The following is a 19,346-nucleotide window of genomic DNA, read 5'->3' as shown; positions in this document are numbered from 1 at the left end:
ATTCAGTACGCATTTGGACAGATGCTGCAAATAAAAAGGGGACGTAAAGAAGGTGTATATGTATTATAATACAATGCACTTTAATTTTTAAAAACGTTCATGCCTTTTTTCGGTTTAGCAGCAGTGCTTGTACTCGTCAAGCAGCCTCTACGAAAGATAGCTTTCAAGAGAGGGCGGGGCCTACCTTTCATTTCCTTATTTGGGCATGCTAAGACAGCAAAGCGCGCGCGCCTTTCCAATTTCTATCTTTATGTGCAGAATGTATTAAATAATATCGCTCACGTTTATTGTCGTTTGAAAGCGTTTAGGGTTCTGTCTATGAATGGGAATGTCCGTCCTCCGTGACGTCACTTTGTTTACACACACAAACACACACACGCACGCACGCACACTATCCGCCCCCTACGCCGCCTCCCAAGCAGATCAAAAGCACATGCACGGAGCTCCAGAGCAAGATATTTCATCAGCAACCAAGCACGACGCTCTGCTTTATTCTGGTTCTCTGCGCTTTTAATTCAAGCTTCGTTCAAGGTAATAAAAGTTTTCTTTTCCAAAAAACGTGGCTTCGACATTTTGGAAACTACAATACTTATTTTGGCGGTCACCCGAGTCGACTGACGCAATCCTCCTAGTCGTTTCCGACCATAACTGGCACCTATAATTGTTTGAAATATATTATCGTCATTGTTATGGTTATTAAAATACAACAATAAGTGTTCACGTTTACTTTTTTCCATGTTTTGTTTATCTTGTATTTTGAGCGGGCAATCAGCTGACGTCACAGCCTTTGAAAAAGACATAAAATATCTTGTTTTTTAATATATGTATTTACTGGAAGAATTGTGTATGCGTTTTATGTCTAAGCGCACGGTTCATCTTTCATACGCTATTTTAGTCTCGTATTTTTCATTCATTGTTTTGGCACGACACGTACAGTTACTAGTAAGGCGTGGAATTATGGTGATGCTACTTCACAGACGCCCCCAGACTATAGTATTTCACAGGTCTACTACAGGATTGCCCAACCGAATCGCGCTGTTTTGTGGAACAATAGCAGCGTAGGAGCCAGTTACCTCTAGCAGAACTCCATGTTGATGAACCTGTAATAAACGTATACTCAAACGATTTTTGTCACAAATTTTGGGGCGTTTTCTGTATGTAACGTTAGCAAATTACGACGATATGTGTAAACATTGAAAGCAACAGCTGCAACCCGAGTCAGTGGGAGCCACGTAGCTGCTATTTCTGTCGGTGAAAGACGCTTCAAACTAGCCTCGTGCCATGTTAAATAGTGTAAGTACAGATTTTTAAAATTGTTAGATCAATTTAGTTTTTACATTCCAACGTTTGAACAATTCGATTACCATTAATGTGACTCGCCCTTCCAGTTAATGCTGCAATGATGTTGTAGGGTAGAGACCATGCGTGTGTTGCATCAGCCTGTGTTCAGCCACGATATGTGGACTAAAGGGAACTAGTTGCAAGTACATTTGAGTAAAAATAAATTAGGATGGATGTTTTATCGTTATTAACAATTAACCCCACTCAGTCAGGTGTATCGATGTGATCAAGTGAAGGGTATGGGACTTGCTGTCGTTGATGTTGTAGCCAAATGATAATTACTCTGAAGATTACACTACACGGGAGTTAGGAAGTCGTCTACCAGTCACCACAGACAGTGAGGGGTTTGACCGTGTATGTTGTATGATTTGAATTGTGTTACTTACAATGTACAGTTTTGGAAATTAATGCAAATAGAGATTGTGTTCCCATGAATGATTCATTGTGCATGCACTGGGGTTTGGACAAGGTGAGTTCTGTCCAGTTTTTTTTTTTCCCGTAAATTTTTCCTTGCTCTCTCGTGGTTAAGATCAAGTAATATTTGTCAACTGTGGGCATGTGCAGAAGCCATTTGAGACTTCTGTGTTTAAGGGCTACATAATTAATTTTGACTTGGCCTCAAAGCTTTTTGACAGGCAACTCCAAGTATCATAATCTGGTGTCAAGTGGGAGTGGTTTGTTCATTGAAGGCATTTTAAAAATGTTTGTTTAGTAATTGTGTTCTTTAGCTGTGAAGCACGTTTGCACTTGCATGGCATGATTGATGTAATTCTAGTTGAAGTTGTACAGGAAGTCTCTTGCAGGTTCTGCAACACCACCTGAGTGTCCGGGAAATATTTTTTGATGATCAGTCAGCAGCCATTTTATGTTTTAACTTTGGGATGCGCTAATCCATGTGAAAGGTTGTCGCTCAGATGTCACTGATGACTCTCAGTGGCTTGATGAATAAATGAATAATCATTTTGACTAGAGTTAATGATTAGTCAGTACAGTTAAGATGTTGTAGTAGTATAGTATTTTGCAGATAAGATTATTTTGCGGCTCGATTTTGAAGTGCAAGTATGTAACTAAATAGGTTTTTTTTACCTGCAAGAAAGGGCCAATTCAAGTACCGGTATATAAAACTAGCAATGTGGTATGTTGTGACATTCCGGCAAAGCAGTTGCTGCCAAACGGAGAATCCCACTGCTCTGACATTATTCCGAAACGATTCACAGCCATCACATCTACATATCCGTATATAGACCTTGGGTTAGATGAGGTGAATGACGAGAAGGCGGCAAAGCATGTATCTATTAAGCAGCGATCTACAATACTCTTTCAGCCATTTTCTTGTCTATCATACCTTTGAACTCACGAGCATGTTGCCTCCCTCCCCTCCGTTAAAGGTACAGGTTCCTAGTGGAAAAATAGTTTCAATTTGCGCTTGCTTCACAGAACAATTATGGATAGACAGCTTTTGTTTATATTTTAAATTGTTTCATACATCTTATGCAAAACAATGTACAACAATATTCTACGGCAATATTTAACAATGACTAACTTCAAATTATGTCAAGAGATGCATATAAATTTGTAGTGACAACTAATTCAGCTGCGATAATTTTGACAGTTTCCAAAATTGTCCAACACGTCATACACGTGATATAGTCGCAAATGATATTTTTATTTACTAAACTTGAAACAATGTCATCTTCCGCTAGCTGGTCCCACAGAATCATGTGACTGAATCCTGCCCGCTAATTCGCAGAATGGTTTATCACTTCCTCCTCCGTTGCGAATCTGGTTTATCACTTCCTCCTCCGTTGCATGCTGATTCGCCCAATGCAGATTTCATCGCTTCATCACTACTTCACAGCCAATCACTGGACTCAGTCGTCTTTGTTCCGAGACAGTATTAATACTGGCTAATGTAAATTAGCACCTCATGAAAGCAACGTTGACGATGATATCGATGATGGTATACATCGCCCATTTTTAGTCACCACAACGTTTCATATTTTAATGTCTCTCCCTTGTGGGGCACGACAACATTTCCTGTTTTAAAAGCAGTGATTCTCAAAAGTGTGCTAAGCGTATCACTGTTACCAAGTGATACACAAAAGTAAAATATTGAAAACAGCAGTGACCAAAATGACTAGTTTTCATGCCTGCAAGATCCATAAATGTGTCCCCAAAAACCATGTGGCATCGATCTCTTATTGGTTATAAGAACGTAAAACCGGTAGGTTGGCAGAAAGGACTAGCCAGTGATAAGCGCATTAAGCAACAAAAATAAGTAATATTCCGTATTATTCAAACAAAGTAAATGTTTTCAAACAGCGATTCGATCCTCTGTTGACATCATTTCTTAAAGAAATGAACTTCTATTCGCTTGCTTACTCTTTCTTCCTGGGTTATCACTCGTGGGAAAATGAACAGATACTCGCTTTTGTCACATTCCAGCTCCCGCCGAGTGCACTATTTTCTTTTTTTGGTAGTGGTGTTTGCGTCCAGCCAGGTGACTTAAAGGGTCACTCAGTTCTGGCTCAGCGGTCAAGCGGTCCGCACGTACGCAAGTTCAAAAGGCGAGCACGCCCTTATGCAAACACACAGAGCCTTTATGATAAGCCATAGCGTTCCTTACACATACAAACATACATCATGGCTCAAAGGGTGCGCAGTGTTAGTGTATGCTGTGTGCGCTCACACACAGCCATGTTCTAATCCACCTGGAAGGGTTATGCAAGGTCACATTGGTGCTTTTCATTGGCTGTTTAGTCTTGTGGGATACTCAACATGGTGTTCTTTTTGTGCTTGCGCTTGGATTACAAATCACGGTTATTTACAAGATTATTCATTGATTTAAAACTTTATTTATTCAAGTACTAAAACCACTACTCTAAACTATCAGTATAGCCTCATGTCCATTCACGCTCTTATTTTTGTCAAGTACAAAATGACCACTAACCCCAAGGAAAGTCATTGGATTTTTATATATCCTTGAATTCTGAGGAAAGGAAAATTCCTTGAATCTTTTTAAAACTCCATCAAATAACAGTAATGTAATAACTATAAATGAAATAAATGAGTTAGAAAGTAAACTAAGAATATATTAAAATTAATAACAGCAGTTGAAAAAAACTACAAACAAATACCAGCTGTTCCTGCGCGTCTTGGCTTCTTTGGGCAGTGTGGCGCTGTGCAGGGATGGAGTACACACTTAGAATGAGAACAAAGAATTAGAAATTCAGTTTTCACAGATTGGCAAGAATTTGTGACTTTGAGTAGTCTTATGTTACCTGTATGTAGTTGTTTCCACAGTGTTTGTGTGTGACGTTATTTGAAGGAATAACACTCCTGCAACCGATGCTAATTTTCCATTAGACATTAGCATTAGCGCTAGCGATGTTTTAAAAACGAAGCACGGCTTGTATTTAAATAAACAATGTGTGTAATTCTTTTTGGCCCGTGTTTAGTTTTATAGTCTACTCCAACTAGGGTGTCATTAAACAGCTTCAACAAGCACGCTAAGGGACTCCAGAATCACATACGCTACACGCTTGCTACGCAAGCAACATATGGTGCATTCAATGAACTTTCGGGAACTTGTAAACGCACCATGCACAGCTCTGCACATGAATCATTTTTCTGAAATTCTAACGTTTTAAAGATCGGGAGAAGCCAAAATCGAAATCATGATTAAAGTTTCGATTAATCTTTCATCCCTAAAATACATGTGTTGTGGTTGACGATAAGACAAGCAAGACGCATGCTACTTACAATGGAAGTTGATTGCGGAACTGCAACGGTTAGAATTAGGTTAAGTTGTTTGTTGCTTTCCATCTAATCCTATTAGTCCACGGCAGCTGTTACTACATTATAAAAAGGTGTTATGTGGAAGATTTTTTTTTTCTTTTTACTTGAATGCCTTTGATATAAGTATGAGTAAAATGCCACTTAACTACGGGTAGTGTGTTTTTTTTTTTTGCGCTAAAACATGGAAGGCGTTGCACGGCAAAAGTTGCCAGACAGTGCATTCCTAAAACTATACCTTGGCACAACCTGCTCCACTCTGCGCGAGGCCCGCGCCAAATTACGAAAGCACAAGGAAAAGATTAACGGCTCAGATGGGGCCCAAATTTTCCCAGTGAGGTTGTACAGTAGGCAAATACTCTGTTGATTTGTATCCTAATCCGCAGTTTATTGACATCCACGAATTGGACAGAGTTGTGTGGGAGCGTGTTGTGGCCCTTTTTGGACTTTTATTTCAGGCAGAATAACTGTCGTCTTTGAAAGCAAAAGCCTGGGCGCTCTGTGATTAGACGGGTATATTGTTTTAGTACTTTAAATAGAATTTGGCCTTTTCTACTGAAACATTTGTGATAACTCGTGTCTTTTTAAGATGTGGAAAAAGAGTGTAACCAAAATTAGACTTCACATTATTTGCAGTGGGAATTTTGTTAATCCACTGAGACATTTGGACAAACAAACAAATATTATTTATTACATTTCTCATCCATGTGTGGCTTTTTACAAGTGCATTCATGGAACCACATACCAAGAAATTTAGCTATTGCTCAAAGTGTTGCATAAGCATCAAAGGCTGAATGTGATTATCACTGCAGTCATTTAAATAACTGACAGATTGTCAGATGGGCTCTTGACTAAATTCCCTTACTTCACACGCCCTCCATTTTGCAGCATGAACGATCTTATCTGTAAAATACTACACTACCTTTATGACAACTTCTGAAACGGTTTTGACTAATAATTAACTTCAAAGTGATCCTTGAGTCAGTGTCATCTTCCTTCTAAGGCTTTTTTTTTTTTTAATAGATGCAATAGTCTCAAATGCAAGAGAAAGAAGTGTCAGAAGCGGTTGTAAAAAAAAAAAAAGGCTGTGAAAGCGAAAGCACATCTTTGATTGTATTTTATGAACATAGTACAAATACAAATTTGAAAATAAGGCAAGTTTGTTGTTTTTTTTAAATATATTTACAGTTGACCCTTGCTATTTGCAGGGGAAAGGGACCAGCTATACATTATGACATTGTTTTCCTTTGTGTCCTCCTCATTGTCCAGTGTGTTTCTATTTTCCAGTAGTAAATTGCGGCACATTAAATCTCGCTGGACCCATCATGGATGTACACGTGTGTTGAAAAGCGAATCATGTGAATATAGAGGTGTATTTCTAAACGTGTTTTTCCAAGCCAAACGAATTAATTAACACCAATCAAGCCACAGATGTAAAATTGATAAAGCCTTCCTTTAAGGGCGGCGCCAGGAGCTATTCACAGGTCTTGTTCGGCACAATTGTTGTTGTTGGGCGTCTTGTGTTGTTTGAGTACATGACTCAGAGGCAGTTTGCGAAACCACCTTATGTACCCCTGCCTTTAACCATCTTTTTAACTGAGGAAGTGTAGCAACCATACGCGACTAACCTGTTTTAGAACCGGACTCCTAATTGCGGCTGATCTACCTTTGATCCGGCCCGTCTTGAAAATTGTAAAAATTAGATTTCATGTTCGACCGTATATTATTATTATTAGGGATGTCACGATACAATAATATCATGATATGAGCCTCACGATACTGTATAAAAGTTCACAATAAAAACAAATATGAGTTAAGTGGTGACCAGATCAGTTGCCAGATTCGTCCTCTTAGTTATGACAGAGATGTTGCTTAGTAAAGCTGTCACGATTGAATATTTTTAAAATCAATGATCCCATCAAATAAAATTGCATTCTATTGTTAGTGTTTTACAAAGCGCTATTTTATTAACCAATTATTGTTACTTATTTGGTATTGTTTAAGCAATATCACACCAGAGGAATCGATGGTGTACTCAGCAACCTTTATGAATCGGATTCATTTACAGTTCCAGGCATTATTTTCCTAAGTAAAAGCAGGTAGTTGGTAGTGTCTTATTTTAAAGATAATCAGTCTGCTTTCATGAAGGACAAGATAAATCATAAACTAATTACTGTTGACAGGCTGAAATGAGAGGATTTGGACAATTTAAAATTAAACAATCGCACGTTAAAAATAGCTGTCGATTAATTTGATAATCGATCAGTTGTCAATTAACACCTCTATTGCATCTTTTTCTTTATGAATGTCCATTGGGGAACGCCTCTCCAAACCGGTTCCTAAAATAAATGAACGGGGGGCAAAAATGCAGAAGTCATGACCGTCGTGATTTCACACTGCTGTTACACATTGTTGAGAGCTTGTGTTGTTGTACGCGGCCGGAACATACCAGAGCGGTCATTCCCTTGCAGTCTGCTCATTGCACACATAAGTGGGCCGTGTCCCCACGACAGTCCACGTCAACAACGTGTTGGCACATCAGGTGACGGCCGAGCCCCCTATAGTAAACAGAGGCGTGTTGTTATGAACTGCTCTGTTGGCCATGCCTGTCTTTGTTTTTTTTATTTTCATGCAGGCACCCATCACCATTTTCCTAAAACACTTGATGGTAGGGACACAATCCAAGGACTTTTTTTTCTATTTTTTTTTAACATGACCCATTTAATCCAAATTGATACCAACCTGCAACCCTGTTATCGGGGGTTCATAGGAGGGAACTGATATATTTGAATAAGCAGTTTATTTATGTATTCATCCACCCTCTCCACAGGCTGCTACTTGGCCTCATCCAGCTTGTCTTTTCTTGTCTTCTGTTGATACAGGCGTGCAGATATTAAACCGTGTCTTCCCCGCACAGCCTGTGATGTTCCCTGACCTTGTCCTGTGTATATATATATCTATTGAGGCAGCAAAACTCCCAGGAAAAGGGCCCTTAACTGTTTATTTAGCCAAATCAACCCCATGCAAAGTTTATTTGTCAATTCGGAAGTTAATTTACAGACGGGCACAGGGTTGTCCTGTACCGCCAGGTGCTCTGGCTGTGTCACGTGCTGACAGAGATGGAGCAATGAGTTCCTGCAATTTGACTGACGCAGGTTTGCCATGCGTTGGAAGGCATGTCATTTGCAGTGTAATTTGTGTGTGAATCTAGGCAAGTAGCTGGTGAGAGTGAGAGCATGTGTGGGATGGAATGTCCTTAACAAAGTGCAAGGAGCCAAGTGCTTGTCGCCGCGGCAACAGCTTTCAGCAGGAATGGAAAGGCTACAATAATCTTTGCTGCCAGTTGCCAAGGACGGAGAAACTTTGGCAGTTCCTGAATAGTGAACTTTTGTTTTCTTCTTTGCCGCTTCACAGGCTGCCAAATACTGACCCGCCTTATCCTCTCCGGTCCACCCCGAGCGAACGCGCCCACGCCGACGGACCAATCATCGACGAGCTCACCTTGGCCATCTGCGCAAAGTTTCGCCGGATCCACGCCTCGTGCCAATCGCACCCACCTGCAAGCACTCGAGAAGGATCAAGTCAGCTAGCGCCCACGCGTTTTCACAACAAACATGGCCAGCAAGCTGTCCCAGTTCGGCAACAAGCTGCTGCGTCGCCGCGCGCTGGACTTCTCCAGCGAGGAGTCGCGCTTCGCCCGCTGCCTGTCCACCCTGGACCTCATCGCCTTGGGGGTGGGCTCCACGCTGGGCGCCGGCGTCTACGTGCTCGCCGGCGAGGTGGCCCGCGAGAAGGCCGGGCCCGCCATCGTCCTCTGCTTCCTCATAGCCGCGCTGTCGTCCATGTTGGCGGGCCTGTGCTACGCCGAGTTCGGAGCCCGCGTCCCCAAGACGGGCTCGGCGTACCTCTACAGCTATGTGACGGTTGGGGAGATCTGGGCCTTCATCACCGGCTGGAATCTCATCCTTTCCTATGTGATTGGTGAGTCTGCAACTTAATTCATAGTCAAACACACAAATAGGCCACAACCCACGCACAGACACTCCCATGCATACTACTCGACTCGGCTGCTGACGTTACTCACTCGGCCCCGCCTCTCAAAGGCGCACATCGCGCACACAAATACCGCACATGCAGACACTCAAGGTTATTAGTTAATAAAAACAAACACAATAATTAAAACTAAAATTGAATATGTTTTCCATGAGTAAAATAGAATACAAACGAGTGCTTTAAGCTAACTAACTGAAACTATATTTTCTCCAATTTGTCGCAGGTACTGCAAGTGTGGCCCGTGCATGGAGCTCCACTTTCGACAACCTCGTAGAGCAGAAGATCTCGGTCTTCTTCAAAGCCTCCATGACAATGAAAGTGCCCGGCAATGTGTTGGCCCAGTACCCCGACCTGTTTGCGCTCATTCTGGTGCTCCTGCTCACCGGTGAGTCGGCCCTGTCTGACAAAACGAAATGATCTGGGCCACCCATTACACTTGGAGTGGTTTTGATGGCTGTTAGTTGGTCGGGGTCAACACATTCGGCGCTTTTGAACAAAGTGCCTCATTATGGGTGTTAAAGAAAGAGAAAGAAAAACATTTGTGTGACTAGTTGCTGCATTCTTTTACATTTTCAACAATACGTTAGATATAATCAGTTTGAACAACAACAATTTAACCTCCTTTTCCTTAGGTGTTGTTTTAAAATGCAACATCAACTGCCTCGCGCACACACACACTTGTTCCACTTGCAAAAGCTGCTCTGAATAAAATTAACCATGTAACATCTGATTTAATTTTTTTTTTTTTTAAACCAAGATAAAATCTTTTTCACTTCTAAAATTGTCAAAACAAAAAACACATTCACTACACTTTTAGCAGCGCTTTGAAACTACAGCGGGGGTAGGTATAGGCTAATAGTAAATGTTTTCATTCTTTTTAGTAAGTCACAATGTCCCATCACTGGTTAGCTGTTTTTACAATATGCCCGTAGGCTACTCATGTTGTCCTTGGGGCTAACTAGTACCCGCTGGCTTTTTTATTTTTATTTTTTTTAGGACAATGCACATTAACAGAGCAAAAAAGCATCTGTCTCTTTGGAGTTGCTCCCCCATTCCTCCTCCTCCATGTGGAATTGCTCACCCCTCCCCCCCCAAAAAATGAAAAGAAAAAAAAGAGCTCATTACCAGAGACGGTATTAGCGGTTATTGAAACCTTGCCTTTTTAAAACCAAACTGTCAAACCGGTAATCGGCCCATGCCTAAGTGGGAGTAAGAACTATGCAAATTTGGAATTTATCACATTTGTCTGATCAGCATAATCGCAAGAAGAAACGGTCTGCTTAAACTGATATCCCACACACAGCCATGTTTTCATATTTTAATTGGAAATCACATGCAAACATTCACAGGTCAGGGAGGAAAAGGAAGTGAAGGGGTGTTGCATTCTTCTAGCAGTCAGCACACTTGTCACTGCACTTTTGCACTCAAGCGTGGGATGTCTTGCAGGACCAAGTAGTGAGAAGATGGCTGAATGTTGTCGCTTCCTGGTGGTTTGATGTCATTGGCGCACTGCGGCCCACGCGCCGCAAATGTTTAATGTCTCGTCTGCTCTGTCCCCTCAGGCCTGCTGGCCTTCGGCGTGAGCGAGTCGGCGCTGGTCAACAAGATTTTCACCGGCATCAACCTGGTGGTGCTGGGCTTCGTCATCATCTCGGGTTTCGTCAAGGGCGACACGAGCAACTGGAACCTCACGCTGGAGAACTACACGGCTTTCCTGAACGAAAGCAACAGCACCAAGTCAGTAGTGTACGCTCTAAAGTGGAGTTTCTGTGTTTGTAGTTTTTTGATTGTGAGTTCAACTTTGCTTTTCTCTGAATGTCCTCCAGTGTTGAGAAAGCCTTTGGGACCGGCGGTTTTGCTCCGTTCGGCCTCGTCGGCGTCCTGTCTGGCGCCGCCACCTGCTTCTACGCCTTTGTTGGCTTTGACTGCATCGCCACCACGAGTAGGTCTTCCTCGAATAGTGGCAAGCCATCTCGAAGGGACGCCGTGTTCCAATTGTTGCTGCGTGCGTCATTGGCCACCTTTCTCCACCTCCCATTAAGAACCGAGTTGTAACTGCACCCAGTAACTACAGCGCATCGCAGAAAATAACAATATCGCTCTCGGTGTCATTCCAAAATGGCCGTTTTCATTCCGGTTCTTCTCATTGGATTAGACTTTGGCCCTACCAGTGAGTCTGAATGCGTGTTTTTCCCCTGTCAACCGATCACGTTAGACACGTGAAGCAAAAATGCCGTTGAGTCGGCGGGTTTACGTAAGTGCGAGTATAGAAGGAGGCACAGGTGCGGGCACCTGTTTCTGGTATTTCTTGCGTAACCTCAGCGGTGTCCACATGCAGTACATAGCATGACAAAACCTTGCGATTGTTGTATGCTAGCACACCGCCAGGGGGATTCCACAGCTTTTGAATTATCGCAGTATATTATGGAATAGGATTGAGTAGAATGAACCAGAGTTCAAAAGTCAAAATTAAAACTCACCACTTTCTGTACTTGTTTTGTTACTTTTTGTTAACTATAATAACCTTGAAATCAGCACACTGATAATCAGTCTGCTTTCGTGGAGGACTACAGACATCTGAGAATATTGACCAGTGAGACTGAAATTCTGAGAATTTTTAATCAAAGGTCTCAAAATGATGAATTGAGCATCCAAATAATTGTTTAATTTGATAATCGATTCATTGCGGATTAATCAATCGTTCACCGGAAGTCATTTTTAACTTACTGTCACAATATCGATAAAAATGCCAATAGGCTTGCGAAAAATGGTCTTTTTCTGTCATCCCGGTCATGGTAGTGTAATCCGAAAAGGTTGATTTGAGGTCACTTGTTGGTGGAATTTGTTTCTCAAAATGACTCAGGCTATAAGGCCTAATGACATGCTGTTTTGTCACGCCCCATTCTCAATATTCTTTCATTTTGGTCTTCCGCAGGCGAGGAGGCCAAGAATCCCATGCGGTCCATCCCCATCGGCATCGTGGCCTCGCTGCTCATCTGCTTCTTCGCCTATTTCGGCGTGTCGGCCGCGCTCACCCTGATGATGCCCTACTACCAGCTGAACGTGCAGAGCCCTCTGCCCGAGGCCTTCACCTACGTGGGCTGGGCCCCGGCCCGCTACATCGTGGCCGTGGGCTCGCTCTGCGCCCTCTCCACCAGCCTGCTTGGCTCCATGTTCCCCATGCCCCGCGTCATCTACGCCATGGCGGAGGACGGGCTGTTGTTCCGTGCCCTGTCCAGGATGAACGCTCGCACCAAGACGCCTCTGCTGGCCACCATTGCGTCTGGCATTGTCGCCGGTAAACCGCCTCACTAGTGACCACTCAGGGCTACGCTAATAAAAAAAAAAAAAAAAAGCCTGTTATTTACTTCCTAATAGGGCCCTGGAATTTTTTGGGGACGATTCCGATATTTGGCGGGATGAAATTCTGATAACCTATTATCCGGACGATTAATAAAAAAAAATATCGTCGCTGTCCTGTGAAAAACACTTTTGTCCATTTTTTTTCAATTTTCTTATTTTTACTCAACTGGTGTTTCCGCGTTACAGACATCGCATTCATGTGAAAATTACATTTTTTTTTACTGAAGTTGGACATGTGTTTTTCACAGGACAACGACGATATACAATATATAAAACAGCTTCTTTTTTGGTCAGTCATATGTTTAAAAGAAAAAAAAATAGACAATCGCCAAAAAATCTGCTAATGATTACTGTTTTTTAAAAGAGCTGCTATTGGCTAAGCTAATCAGTCTGGTGTCTTTATCCGCAGCTCTGATGGCCTTCCTGTTTGACCTCGGAGCTCTGGTTGACCTCATGTCCATCGGAACATTGTTGGCATATTCGCTGGTAGCCATCTGCGTTCTCATCCTCAGGTAGGACCCAAAAAAAAAAAAAATAATAATAATATAGTCCTTCTGAGAAGTGTGCTACTAGCAGCACTACTATTACAAGGGCTCCCTCTAGCGAAAAGGTGCCTGAGTACAATTCATTTGTATTTACTGTAGAGTATATTTCAGTTGAATCATTACTTCAATTTTTTTTTTCCTGTATTTAGGCGCTGTGCATAACATTACAGTGGCTTACAATAATATTAAATGCGCCTTTTTTAGCGTGTGATGGGGTACCACTGTTTTAATGAAATTAAAATTCATATATATTAATTTTACTTTTTAATGTTGTCGTTTAATATAATGTAATAATGAAAAAAAATCCAAACCTAAAAACAGAATTTAATGAACAAAGTTGTACTCACGTCAAAGGTACCAGCCAGGCACGTTGCCGTCATCCAGCCAGACGGAGAAGCTGATGGAGCTGGTGGAAGGCGAGAAAGTGGCCGTGAGCGGCGGGGACAGCGGCGACGAGTACACTGAGAGTGAGGAGAAGCCCCTCCGGGAGACTTTCACCTACATGCTGCTCATCCGCCCCAGCTCGCAGACCCCCACGCACACCTCAGGCCAAATTGTCTACGTGACCACGGCCGTCATCTGTAAGTACATTTCAGCTCAGGACGCAAGCGCGCCACCGCCATTTGTGATGTTGACCGCGTTGCTGTGTGCAGCCGTCCTTATCACCATTGTGTGCATCATCCTGGCCAACTGTCTGCCTGCGCTGCTGGCGGGCCACGGAGTCGTGGTTGCGTCTTGCGTTATTTTGGCTCTGCTGTGCGCCGGCTGCCTTATCGTCATCTGCAGGCAGCCCGAGAGCAAAGAGGCTCTGACCTTCAAGGTAAAAGTCAGCTGCTCTTCTCACCAAACGCGCCTCCCTCTTGTTTTGGCGTACGCCTCAGAGCAACGCGCGACTGTGTCGCCGCAACGATTTGTCACACGGCTTGTATACACATCCACATCGTGGCGTGGTATTTTCCAAAACAGCTTTTCCGAAACTTTCCGTCCATAACAGCGGACTTCAAAAAACAGTCTCTCTCTGTATGGCGTACAAAAGTAGTTCATTACTCACGATTTGGATATTTGCGACATGGATGGATTTGATCGAATTTAAATCAACATTGCAATTTTATAGATTGCAATTTTCAAATGGTAATTCTGGAAAATGGGAAAAAAAACAACTGCTTCATTTAGGTTGTGTGATGAGTGTTTTTTTTTTTTTACTTGAATTCCACATTGTACCACTTCTGTATAACCGTTTAAAATGTATTATTGCGCTCTCCTTTTTTAGGTTCCTCTGCTTCCTTGGTTGCCTCTTTTCAGCGTCTTCGTCAACATCTACCTCATGATGCAGCTGGACAAGGGCACGTGGTGTCGCTTCACCGTCTGGATGGTCATTGGTACGTTTGTAGACAGCTCGCCCTTGTTGCCTTCCATACCAGAGGTGGAAAAAAGTACTCAACGTTCAGTACTTAAGTAGAATTGCAGATACGTGTGCAGAAAAAATACAAGTACAGATTCCTTAGTAGTCCTGTAGTCCAAAGGTTTTTTTTTTTTTTTTTTTTCTTACAATATGACAAAAATGTGTGATGTGTTTAAGAAGAAAAGCAGCACTCTAATATTGTACTTTATAAAAACAATATAATGATCCAAATAGAATGTTTTAATATAACCGTTTTTGCCACATTTTTTGGCTTCAGTCCAATGCTCTAGCCACCTGGGGGCAGTATTTACTTATTGTCCGCCTTTATTTAGATATAAAGCAATTGCGAGCAGATTATCATTTGCAATTAGTCGTTCCTCTCAGAGGATAAAGAATCTAGATGTGTTGCCTCCACTGTGTTCAAATATCCGAAAGAGGTACAACGATGCTATTCGTTAGCTCGTCAATGGCGTTTTAGCATAGCTTATTAGCGCTAAGCCAAATGACCTTATTTGAGGCTCGGCATGTAATTCTTTTTCTTTAGATTAAGTTTGACAGTAAACCTAAACTGAGCATGGCAATAAACAGCTTGAAGCCTTTTTTTTTTTTTAAAAAGGTTTACAAATTCCATTTGCCAGAATGTGGCTTGTTGAGTTCACTGCTAGCGTTACAGAGTCCTCGCAAAACAACAGAAAAACTCACCTTCAGTCGGGGCCTTTGGTATCTGCAACGGTTCCTTCCTTGCTGGCATCCCTGACGCCTTCTCTCCTCCTCGCCTTCCCTCCCGCAGGTTTTGCCATCTACTTCTTCTACGGCATCCGGAACAGCAGCGCCAACCGCTCCTCCCCGCGCAAATACGAGCCGGCGCTGCAGTCCAAGAGCCCCATTTACAAGGGCGCCCCCGACGACAGCGACGTGGAGGGGGCCAACAGCCCCTGATAGCCGCTCACAAGCGGTCCCGGAGAATGGAGGGAGCTGGGGTGAGGCATTTTGGGGGGCGGGGGGGTCACGCGGACTTTGGCACGTGAGAGGCAACATCTTTAGCCTCTTTTAACACAGAGGCCAATAATAAGTTGATGCTTCGGACATTGTGACGCGTGTTCTTTTTTTTTTTTTTTTTTTTGTATCCCCCCCCCCATCTGTGCGTTTAGTTAGCCACGTAGCCTTGCTCTCGCCACGCGAGCGGGTGTCGCGTCGCTCTTCTGTGATGATGCGAGATCCTCCTCCTTCCTTGTCTCCGTGAGTGGAGATGACGACTTAGCGCTTGTGACGCCACGCAGGGAAACGTCAACTTCCTGTCGGCGTCCACTTGATCGATTGCACCAGCCTGTTGCTTTGTGTCTGCTGTGTCAGTGCGTATGTGTTTGCGTGCATGTGTTTGCGTGTGTATAAACAGGGTAGTGGCGAAGCTAAACAGGCTCGACGACCTGTTTTGGGCCTAAATGCTGTAAGGTCAATAATGGCACACTGTCCGTGTTTGATGTCACCTCCCAAGTTTTTCCCTTATTAACTTTTGACTTTCGCAATAGGCATTTCCCCTCGCACACTTGTCAAGGTCATACGCGGACGGTCCATCAAATGTTACAAACAAACTTGAACTCCTCCTTGTCATTCATTGTGCAGCGGACCCTTCAAAGTTGTGACCCTGTAGACGTCCCAGTTTCTAATATGATGTCAAACGTTTCCGCCGACAAAACTTGAACTTCTCGTCGACGTTCAGTGTACCGTGGAACCTCTGAAGTTGTCAAACCGGTTGACGTATCTCTTTTTTTTTTTTTTCTTTAACTGTTCTCACAGCAAAACCATTGTCAAATGAACCTGCGACAACACTTGCAAATTCTTGTTGACTTTTACTGTCGAGTGGAACACCGGTTGATGTTGCGAGTTTTTCTAACATGAAGTCACTGTCACCGAAGTGGGGACATCACTTGGACTTCTTGTTGACTTTGAGTGGAACCTCCAAAGTTGTGATGCTGTCCAGCTTTCAAGTTGTTTAAATTATTCTATTTCACAGCAATACTTCTTACTGACTTTCAGTGTGCAGTTCAAAATTTGGGATGCTGGGTCATGTCTACTTAAGAATTTATTTGTAACTACAGTCCCATCTTTTAAGTAATGTTAACATTTTTGTGATAAAAGAAATGAATTGTAAACTAAAGTAAAACGCAACCCTAAGGTGGCCTGAACAGGCATTTTATTTATTGTTTGAGCTAACAAGCGCTGTAGAATGAATTGTACATAGATATTTTATTAATTGTGCGTATTTCCCCTTTTCCCCGCTTTGCCATCACTGGTACTCTTCTGTGGTGGCTTTTTAAAGCCAAAGAAAAAGAGCCACATTTGAAGCACCGTCGTTGGGCTTTGGAGGTTCCACTCTGGTTGTTAGACTTTTTTTTTTTTTTTTTTTTTTAACCTCAGCCTTTGTTCACAGTAAAAGAAGTCATTGCAGATGTGAGGGGCACTCGATTGAGCTCATTGACAAATCAAATCGGGTGTGTAAGAATGCCATTTGCAAAGATAAGCGCTTCATGACTTCCTATCGCGGCAGACATTTTGTTGTCGTTCACGTCTTAGTTTCAGTTGAAACTTGGCAGCTTTGTCTGTTAAGGTGTAGTCTTCTGTCTCTTCTGTAGAGCTGTCTTTATTTAAATGTGTACATTAGTCGTTTTTCGGATGACCTGATTGAAATTACCAATCTCAATCAGTTGATAGTGATAATGTTTTTTACGCTAGGGGGGTGGGCAACCAGTGTGTATATATAATTTGTCCCCCGCCATGCATTAGTACAGCAAATAAATTCTAATTAAATGGACACAAATATTAGAATGGCATGCACATACTTGTAACATTAGGAAAGGAAAATAATTTTACAAGGAATGAGTCTCATTAGGCTAGTACCTTTTGGAGTACTTTTTTAAACTTGATTTTGGTAAAATTACTTAAAAAATTAGTAAAATTTTTCCCCACCATGTGGTATGACTTTATTGTAATTATGGATGTTCGATACCACTTTTTTTTTATACTGATATCAGTACAAGTGATCAACAATTGAGTACTCACCAATACCATGTAACCAATACCACTAATACTTTTATACATAAAATTTATTGTAAACCAATGACTGATCATTTTAAAGAGCTTTAGTTGACTTCTGACAAAAGGCAGAACAGTCACTCTGCAATGGAGAATTAGTCCAAAATAAATCACAAACAACACACTCTGAATAGTATTTTCAATTTTATTTTTGTAATATTATGACTGTTAAATTAAAACATTTTTCAAATGTGACCTAATCCTTGTAAAATTATGATTTTTTTCCCCCTGGATACTATCACTTTAATCTTGTAAAGGTAATGATTTTTTTTTCCATGACATTTTTCTTTTCTATTAAAAATATTGTGACTTTTTCGGGTAATATAACTTAGCACTTTTGATGACTTTTTGTGTGATTCTGATTTATTCTGTTACAGGAAATGTCCTGTTAATATTCTGGGCTATTCTTGTAAAATTATTACCTTTTTCTTCCTAACACTACTGGGTTTTTTGTTTTGTTTTTTTACAAAAGTTTAGAATTTTCTGATCAGAAATTTTGAAATTTGATCTGATTGTTGCATCGTATTTTCTGAATGTAGGCCTTCATAAGTAAAATGGCCCGGAAGTTAAACATTTGCCCACCCCTGCTGTTTTAGGCAGTGATTTATGTTAGCCTGTAAAGAGTTTAGCAACTTTTTATTGTTTTGTTTTGCAATTGAGGCTCTTGTCCTTTCTGACCAAAATGAACTACTTCTGCTTACCTTCTGAAACAAAGAACCTCTTCAAGAGTTGGTCTATAATGTTCTTGTGATTTGAAAAAAAATGTCCCCCTGCGTATAACTTATGTGCTTTACTGTATATTGTACAGTATATTTGTGTAAAGGTTTATTTGTAAAATGCTGTAAATTAGACCCCCATGAGTATACTCGATGCTGCTGAATTAATGTGGAGGGAAAACATTTTTTTTTGTATGTTTTTGTTCCATGTGAATCAATAAGCAGTGCCTCAAACAAATCATCTCTTGGACGGGAAAGCATTAAGGCTGGTTGGAAATTTTTTTTGAAGAAAAACAAAAATTATATAAGGGGTATGAGCCTGCTTATAACGTTACATCCAGCCCTCGTGCCTTTCAAAACAATCCCTCTAATCGATTCTTTGATATCAATAGCGATGGTCTGATTTCATGTCTTGTTTTCTAAACTGTACATATAGCTGTCATGTATAAATATACCAGGCTGTGCTTTTTTTTTTTTTTAATAAAAAAAGAAATTCTCGAGCAATGTGTCAGTCGTTTTACACTGGGTATATACATCCAATAATCGGGCCTATTTGAGTAAGTCCGCTAGCATATGCTAACATGATGGGAAACGCCATAGAAGGGTTCATGAATATCTATGTGGCAGTGTTAAAATGATTTTAAAGAACGGATGTTTGAACACAAACGACAGAGAAACACGTTGGCGGACATAACAGCAGAAATGTACATCCTCTGCGACACAAACTTAATATTACAACAGAATACTGAGTCACTAATATTAAGTGAAATTGCTTTGAGTCTATGAATTCATGATGTGCAAACTTCTTTACATTCTATTTGTTATTACTATATTTTGTATAACGTACAAACAATGCTATCGAGTGCTATTTTCCTTATTTAAAACACATTAAAATGTTTTTGTTGTTTGGGGGAGGCTGGAATGGATTCATTCAATTCAATGGAAAAGATGATTACCGGGTACTCAACTTTATTTATAGAGCACTTTAAAAACAACCACAGCCGCATACAAAGCGCTGCACATGAAGTAAAAATCAGA

At 41.5% G+C, this 19,346-nt stretch overlaps 1 protein-coding gene across 1 annotated transcript; it reads left to right on the top strand.

Moving 5' to 3' along the window:
- The first annotated feature begins 402 nt into the window (after positions 1-402).
- slc7a3a (solute carrier family 7 member 3a) lies at positions 403-18,808 on the top strand. The gene is made up of 11 exons (XM_086013096.1): positions 403-531; positions 8,551-9,117; positions 9,413-9,574; positions 10,752-10,926; positions 11,016-11,131; positions 12,125-12,487; positions 12,962-13,064; positions 13,452-13,678; positions 13,751-13,917; positions 14,368-14,476; positions 15,290-18,808. The coding sequence occupies exons 2-11, from the start codon at positions 8,751-8,753 to the stop codon at positions 15,436-15,438; spliced, it is 1,938 nt and encodes a 645-aa protein (XP_085869222.1). The 5' UTR covers positions 403-531; positions 8,551-8,750; the 3' UTR covers positions 15,439-18,808.
- Positions 18,809-19,346: the final 538 nt, after the last annotated feature.

Source organism: Filicampus tigris, chromosome 17 (assembly GCF_054856515.1).
Source record: "Filicampus tigris isolate MCC_2025a chromosome 17, RoL_Ftig_1.0, whole genome shotgun sequence".
NCBI lineage: Eukaryota > Metazoa > Chordata > Actinopteri > Syngnathiformes > Syngnathidae > Filicampus > Filicampus tigris.
Note: the sequence above shows the minus strand (reverse complement) of the source record. Positions and strands in the feature narration are given on the sequence as shown.